At 45.0% G+C, this 8729-nt stretch overlaps 1 protein-coding gene across 1 annotated transcript; it reads left to right on the plus strand.

The window, feature by feature from the left end:
• Window positions 1–3111: 3111 nt before the first annotated feature.
• Window positions 3112–4009, plus strand: mc3r (melanocortin 3 receptor). Its single transcript, XM_055930635.1, is given in 2 exon segments — window positions 3112–3522; window positions 3524–4009. Coding segments are annotated over 2 exon segments (864 nt in total). The 5' UTR covers window positions 3112–3144.
• Window positions 4010–8729: the final 4720 nt, after the last annotated feature.

Genomic DNA, 8729 nt, shown 5'->3' on the forward strand with positions numbered 1-8729 from the left:
CCTACAGTGCGCCTCAGCTGGCCAGAGTCTGCCGTCTGCACAGCGATGCCTGAACTGCCCGTCTGCCAAGCGCCATCTGAGCCATCCGTCTACCCAGCGCCATCTGAGCCATCCGTCTACCCAGCGCCATCTGAGCCATCCGTCTACCCAGCGCCATCTGAGCCATCCGTCTACCCAGCGCCATCTGAGCCATCCGTCTACCCAGCGCCATCTGAGCCATCCGTCTACCCAGCGCCATCTGAGCCATCCGTCTACCCAGCGCCATCTGAGCCATCCGTCTACCCAGCGCCATCTGAGCCATCCGTCTACCCAGCGCCATCTGAGCCGTCCGTCTGCCCCGAGCCATTAGAGCCGCCCGTCTGTCCCGAGCCGTCAGAGCCGTTCGTCAGTCAGGAGCCGCTAGAGCCATTCGTCAGACAGGATCTGCCAGAGCCGCCAACCAGACAGGATCTGCCAGAGCCGCCAACCAGACAGGATCTGCCAAAGCCGCCAACCAGACAGGATCTGCCAGAGCCGCCAACCAGACAGGATCTGCCAGAGCCGCCAACCAGACAGGATCTGCCAGAGCCGCCAACCAGACAGGATCAGCCAGAGCCGCCAACCAGACAGGATCTGCCAGAGCCGCCAACCAGACAGGATCTGCCAGAGCCGCCAACCAGACAGGATCTGCCAGATCCGCCAGCCAGCCATGTGCAGCCAGATCCGTCAGCCAGCCATGTGCAGCCAGATCCGTCAGCCAGCCATGTGCAGCCAGATCCGTCAGCCAGCCATGAGCAGCCAGATCCGTCAGCCAGCCATGAGCAGCCAGATCCGTCAGCCAGCCATGAGCAGCCAGATCCGTCAGCCAGCCATGAGCAGCCAGATCCGTCAGCCAGCCATGAGCAGCCAGATCCGTCAGCCAGCCATGAGCAGCCAGATCCGTCAGCCAGCCATGAGCCGTCCAGCCAGGTTCCGCCAGAGCCGTCATCCAGCCAGGATCCGTCCCTCAGTCCGGAGCTGTCGTCCCTCAGTCCGGAGCTGCCCCTTATCCTGGTGCTACCCCTTATCCTGGTGCTGCCCTTTAGTCCGGAGCTGCCCCTTAGTCCGGAGCTGCCCCTTAGTCCGGAGCTGCCCCTTAGTCCGGAGCTGCCCCTTAGTCCGGAGCTTCCCCTTAATCCAGTGGGGTTAATGTGGAGGGTAGCCATTTGGAGGAAGCTACGGAGGCGGGTAGTGACTGTGGTGGGGTGGGAACCACGACCAGTGCCGGAGCCGCCACCGTGGACGGAAGCCCACCCAGACCCTCCCCTAGACTGTGTGCTGGTGCGCCCGGAGTTCGTACCTTAAGGGGGGGGTTATGTCACACCCTGGCCTTAATATCTTTGTTTTCATTATTATTTTAGTTAGGTCAGGGTGTGACATGGGGAAGTTTGTGTGTTTTTGTATTGTCTAGGGTGTTGTATGGTTTAGAGGGTTAAGGTGTATAGATGGTTTAATGTTGTGTGTAGTTGTCTAGGAAAGTCTATGGTTGCCTGAATGGGTTCCCAATTAGAGACAGCTGGTTTCGGTTGTCTCTGATTGGGAGCCATATTTAAGGTAGCCATAGGCTTTAGCTGTTTGTGGGTAATTGTCTATGTCTAAACGTTAGTAGCTTGTGTGTGCACTTTCGTTTTGTAGCTTCACGGTCGTTTGTTGTTTTGTTAGTTTGTAAGTGTTTTGTTTTGTTTTTTCCTTCTTCAAAATAAAAAGAAGATGTTCTTTTCACGCGCTGCGCCTTGGTCCTCACTCTCTCCTATAGACAATCGTGACAGTCAGGCACAAAGTAGATGTCCTTACCGGGCTTGCCAAAACTATAGTTTGTTAACAATTAATTTGTGGAGTGGTTGAAAAACGAGTTTTAGTGACTCCAACCTTAAGTGTATGTAAACTTCCGACTTCAACTATACCCTTACCACCTGGGTGCGGCCCGTTAGGAAGTCCAGGATCCAGTTGCAGAGGCAGGTGTTTAGTCCCAGGGTCCTTAGCTTATTGATGAGGTTTGAGGGCACTATGGTGTTGAAAGCTGAGCTGTTTTGTCCCGGTTGGAAAGGGCAGTGTGGAGTGCAATAGAGATTGCATCATCTGTTGATCTGTTAGAGCAGTATGCAAATTGGAGTGGGTCTAGGGTTTCTGGAATAATGGTGTTGATGTGAGCCATGTCCAGCCTTTCAATGCACTTCATGGCTACAGACGTGAATGCTACGGGTCGGTATTCATGACCCTAAATATTGGCATCTTCAGCTTGACTACACATCAACTGTCTGCCCAACAATTTTTTTAAAGATCAGATAAAAGGAAAATCCAGTTGTGTAATGCTATGTTGGATGAAATGCAAACAGACGGTTCCTGGGCCAAGAAAAGGTTAGACTCGTTGTTATGCCTATATATTCTGACAAGTTTCATAGAGATTAAGGACATACAGTAGGTCTCAGGTTCTATCCACTGTTAGACCTAAATGCAAAACATGTCTTGAAACACCCTTTTTGCTTTGTGTGTGTGTGTGTGTGTGTGTGTGTGTGTGTGTGTGTGTGTGTGTGTGTGTGTGTGTGTATAGCCACATTGCCTTTGGCTTTAAATTATTTGGTGCAAAATACTGTAGCTACTTTTGAAACAATGATTCTTTTCTATTTTGATTTTACATGCACCATCGGTTTTGTCCGTTTAATTTACTGTAAGTTTCTCAATTGGCTGGGATATTTTTACTTTCAAGAAGGCCGTCAAATAGAATGAATGTCATAGATTAAGTATTATCAGGTGAAGGGAAAGTTGTATAACGTGAAACAACTTAGTCTATGTCAAACTATTGAATGTGTGTGTGTGTGTGTGTGTGTCTATGTGTGTCTGTGTGTGCACTTGAGTGAATGTGTGTGTCTGTGTATGTCTGCACGAGCACCCAGGTTCAGGCTGTGTTCATTGAATTGGACCGGGGCTGGCTGAAAGGGCTCTCAGGGCTCAGGAGAAACCAGACAACCACAGTTCTCTCCAGCTGTGATCTAAAAGGAGGAGCATCCAGCAGCAGGGCTCCAGAAGAGGTTCTTAGGGGGCAGGTGGCTCTCTCATTACCTTGTATTCCTGCATTCCTGCATCACGGCATCTCCCTCTGTGAACTGTTGACTAAATTCCCACCAGATGAACAACACTTACAGACATCTGCTGCCGCCGGACCTTCGGCTCAAAGAGACTAATAGGGAGTCTCTGGTCAGGGAAGACCAGCAGGGGAATTCACCCATGTACGTCGTCTTGTGTTGTCTTGCTGCTGCTGACATACTGGTGAGTGTCTCCAACTCACTAGAGACGGTGGTAATCGCTGCACTGAACAGTCGGTTGATAGTGGCGGACGACCACTTTATTCAACTCATGGACAACTTCTTTGACTCCACAATCTGTACCTCCCTGGTGGCCTCCATTTGTAACCGCCTAGCTATCGCCATTGACTGTTACGTGACCATCTTCTATGCCCTGTGCTACCACAGCATCGTGACAATGCGACGGGCTCTCCTGGCCATCGGGGGGGATCTGGCTGACATGTGTGGTCTGTGGGATTGTCTTCATCGTCTACTCAGAGAGCAAGACAGTCATCGTGTGTCTGATCATCATGTTCTTCACCATGCTGGTGCTCATGGTCACTCTGTACGTTCACATGTTTCTGCTGGCGAGGCTTCACATCAAGCGCATCGCTGCTCTGCCTGTGGAGGGCGTGGTGCCACAGAGGACCTGCATGAAGGGAGCGGTCACCATCACCATTCTTCTGGGGGTGTTCGTCTGCTGCTGGGCACCTTTCTTCCTCCACCTCATCCTCCTTATCACCTGTCCCAAGAACCCATTCTGTGTCTGCTACATGTTCCACTTCACTACCTACCTGGTGCTCATCATGTGTAACTCTGTCATAGACTCTGTCATCTATGCCTTCCGCAGCCTCGAGATGCGCACAAACTTCAAGGAGATCCTGTGTTGTTTTAGTGCAACTTGCAGTATTTTCCACTGTAAATACTGAGTGTTGTAGTTTTTCCACATTTTAAAAATGGCACAGAATAGGCTTTGAACATGGAAGTTTTATGTGCTGTGTATTTGGACATTGTTGTGACGTGCAGGTTTGACTTAGTGGCTTTGTTATTGGGCTGATGTTTTTACTTGTATATAGTGTTTGTGAAAATGTGAGAAGCAAACAGTAAAAAGTGAAGGATTTAACTCCAGTGTGATTTATTTAGTTAAATATTGTAGTGACATGGTGTTTATTAGCGACGAGATCGACTCTGCCACACGCACTTTAAATGTGGCACAGTTGATGCCAACTGGGCTAAGACCCAGAACGTTGGGGTTTGAATACCACCGCGGACAAGCTCACTCTCCCTGCCTGTTTTATTATGATATACACTACCGGTCTAAAGATTTAGAACACCTACTCATTCAAGAGTTTTTCTTTATTTGTACTATTTTCTACATTGTAAAATAACTATATGAAATAACACATATGGAATCATGTAGTAACCAAAAAAGTGTTAAACAAATCAAAATATATTTTAGATGTTAGATTCTTCAAAGTAGCCACCCTTTGCCTTGATGACAGCTTTGCACACTCTTGGCATTCTCTCAACCAGCTTCATCTGAAATGCTTTTCCAACGGTCTTGAAGAAGTTCCCACATATGCTGAACACTTGTTGGCTGCTTTTCCTTCACTCTGCGGTCTAACTCATCCCAAACCCTCTCAATTGGGCTGAGGTCGGGTGATTGTGGAGGCCAGGTCATCTGAGGCAGCACTCCATTACTCTCCTTCTTTGTCAAGGTACGGCGGTTGGAACCAAAAATCTAAAATTTGGACTCATTGTCAGGATTTGGCCAGGATTGTTCCGGTTTTGGTCACTAGATGCCCCCATTGGGCTTTTTTGACCCTTTTGTTTTCCCTTATTTCCAGTTATTATTTTCACCCGTGCCTCGTTTCCCTTGTATGTATTTAAACCCTTAGTTTTCCTCAGTTCTTTGCTCTGTGTTTGAATGTTAGCACCCAGCCCCAGCCATGCTGTGAACTTTTGTTTCTCCAGTTGGATTCTCTTGAGGTACTCTGTTTTTGTTCTCGTTTATTTACTTATTTATTTAGATTTTTCTTTTGAGGTTTTTTCCCTGCTGTACTTTACCTTGTGACTTGGAGGATATACCTTTTTTCTCTTGGATTTACTTTTGACGTTGTGGATTTATACTTTTGCCTGGGGTACTTTCCTTTTTACTTTATTATAACACAGTCTCAAGTACCGCTGTGTCTGCCTCATCTTCTGGGTTCTGCCGACTGACTGGGTTTGCCTGCCATATGAGTTCTGTTATACTCACAGACATAATTCAAACAGTTTTAGAAATTTCAGAGTGTTTTCTATCCAATTCTAATAATAATATGCATATATTAGTAACTGGGACTGAGGAGCAGGCCGTTTACTTTGGGCACCTTTCATCCAAGCTACTCAATACTGCCCCTGCAGCCATAAGAAGTTAAAGTACTGATGGACTGTCGTTTCTCTTTGCTTGTTTGAGCTGTTCTTGCCATAATATGGACTTGGTCTTTTACCAAATAGGGCTATCTTATGTATGCCAGCCCTACCTTGTCACATCACAACTGATGGGCTCAAAAGCATTAAGAAGGAAAGAAATTCCACAAATTCACTTTTAACAAGGCACACATGCTAATCGAAATGCATTCCAGGTGACTACTTCATGAAGCTGGTTGAGAGAATGCCAAGCGTGTGCAAAGCTGTCATCAAGGTAAAGGGTGGCTACTTCGAAGTATCTCAAATATAAAATATATTTTGAATTGTTTAACACTTTTTTGGTTACTACATGATTCCATGTGTGTTATTTCATAGTTTTGATGTCTTCACTATTACTCTACAATGTAGAAAATAGTACAAATAAAGAAAAACCCTTTAATGAGTAGGTGTGTCCAAATTTTTGACTGGTACTGTATATAAAAAATGTTTTAACTATAGGGTGACTTAAATTATCTTTAGATAACTTCAACGCCATGAGAGGCAGAGATAAGTACACTGAGAGGATTTTTCGAGATAGCAGAGGCACGTAAAGATGAAGACAACTAGCTACTTGGACGATTACGATGTGTGGTGGACTTTCTCGTAGCAGCGGCTGCTGGGGCATCACCCGAGTAGGTGCTACACATTGGTAGTGTAGAGGAGTAGCTAGCCAGCTACCTATGGATTCCATAAGGAGAGGCTGAGGACGTCGGGAACAGCGAGGTGTGCAGAGGTGTGCGAACGTGTCTCTGACTCTGATATGACTACCGAGCTCCCTGGCTGTGACTGTGACCAAGATGCTCCCTCCTTCCTCCACTGCTCAGTCCCTTCTACCTCCAAAATCGTTTTGATTTTGTTCAATTTGTGGAATCTCGTCTTATTTAAAAATAAATTGTTTATTGTATGTGTTACTGTAATTCAGCTTTTAGCTGCCATAATGCACATGAAATCAAATGAAATACACCTAGTTAAGCTGCAGCTGGTCCAGAACAGAGTGGCACGTCTTGCTCTTCATTGTTATCAGAGATCTAATATAAATACTATGCATGTCAGGCTCTCTTGGCTAAGAGTTGAGGAGAGACTGACTGCATCAAATTCCAAATTGTTTGCATAGTCAACTTACACACAGCTCTGACACACACACTTACCCTACCAGACATGCCACTTTTTTTTTTTTGACTGTCCGCAAATCCAGAACAAATTCTAAAAAGCGTACAGTATTATATAGAGCCATTATTGCATGGAACTCGCTTCCATCTCATATTGCTCAAGTGAACAGCAAACCTGGTTTAAAAAAACAGATAAAGTAACACCTCACGGCCCAACGCTACTCCCCTATTTGACCTAGATAGTTTGTGTGTATGTATTGATATGTAGGCTACATGAGCCATTTTTTAATGTAGTTCTGTCCTTGAGCTGTTCTTGTTTATTAACTTCTCTAGGATAGGGGGCAGCATTTTCACGTTTGGATGAAAAGCGTGCCCAGAGGAAACTGCCTCCTTGTCACGCCCTGACCCTAGAGATCCTTTTTATGTCTCTATTTTGGTTGGTCAGGGCGTGAGTTTGGGTGGGCATTCTATGTCTGGTGTTCTATGTTGTCCTTGTTTTGTATTTCTATGTGTTTGGCCTGGTATGGTTCCCAATCAGAGGCAGCTGTCTATCGTTGTCTCTGATTGAGAACCATACTTAGGTAGCCTGTTCCCACCTGTGTTTGTGGGTAGTTGTTTTCTGTTTTGTGTGTCGTCACCTTACAGAACTGTTCGTTTGTCGGTTTTGTTGTTTTGTCAAGTGTTTCGTATTTTATTAAAAGTATTATGGATATGTACCACGATGCACTTTGGTCCTCCTCTCCTTCTCCCGACGACAATCGTTACATTCCTACTCAGTCCCAGATGCTAGTATATGAATATTATTAGTAGTATTGGATAGAAAACACTCTGAAGTTTCTAAAACTGTTTGAGTCATGTCTAACTTATTTGGCAGGCAAAACCCAGAGGACAAACCATTCAGATTTTTTTTTTTAGGTCACTTTCTTTTCAATGGGTTTCATTGGGAATCCAGATTTCTAAGGGACCTTCCTGCAGTTCCTATCGCTTCCACTGGATGTCAACAGTCTTTAGAAATTGGTTGAGGTTTTTCCTTTGAGAAATGAAGAAGTAGCCATGTTCAGAATGATGTTCCAGTGAAGTGTACTGTTTGTTAGAGGCGCGTGACCAGAAAGCATGCTACACTGTTTTCCTCCGGCATTGAACACAGATCACCCCGTCTTCAATTTTATTGATTATTTACGTTAAAAAATACCTAAAGTTGTATTACAAAAGTAGTTTGAAATGTTTGGACAAAGCTTACAGGTAACTTTTGAGATATTTTGTAGTCACGTTGTGCAAGTTGGAACCGGTGTTTTTCTGGATCAAACGCGCCAAATAAATGGTCATTTTGGATATATATCGACGGAATTAATCGAACAAAAGGACCATTTGTGATGTTTATGGGACATATTGGCGTGCCAACAGAAGAAGCTCGTCAAAGGTAAGGCATGAATTATATCTTTATTTCTGCATTTTGTGTCGCGCCGGGAGGGTTGAAATATGATGGTCTGTGATTGTTAGCTTGGGTGCTATCCTCAGATAATAGCATTGTTTGCTTTCGCCGTAAAGCATTTTTGAAATCTGACACGTTGGCTGGATTCACAACAAGTGTAGCTTTAATTTGGTATATTGAATATGTGATTTCATGAAAGTTACATTTTTATAGTAATTTATTTGAATTTGGCGCACTGCATTTTCACTATTTTCGCTACCGTCCCACATATCCCAGAGAGGTTAATGTTCTGTTTTATGTAAATGTTCATGTTTTATGTGGATCCCAGGAAGAGTAGCTGCTGCTTTTGGCCCCCTGTCAGGCTGTATCAAACAGGACTAATGAATATGATTGCAATTTGTATTTAAGAAAAAAGAAAGGAACCAATAAAGCTCAACGTGTTTGCATGGTACGATTTGCCATGTACGCATGAGTAGCACTATGAACCTGTATTAATGTCCACATGATAAACTACAGTACAATATTTCAAATATATTTTTGTACAGTATTTTTATTTAACTTCTCTTGGGTAGGGGGCAGCATTGGGCATTTTGGATGAAAAGCGTGCCCAAATTAAACTGCCTGCTACTCAGCCATAAAAGCCTGAATATGCATATAATG

This window comes from Salvelinus fontinalis, chromosome 8 (assembly GCF_029448725.1).
Source record: "Salvelinus fontinalis isolate EN_2023a chromosome 8, ASM2944872v1, whole genome shotgun sequence".
Taxonomy (NCBI): Eukaryota; Metazoa; Chordata; class Actinopteri; order Salmoniformes; family Salmonidae; genus Salvelinus; species Salvelinus fontinalis.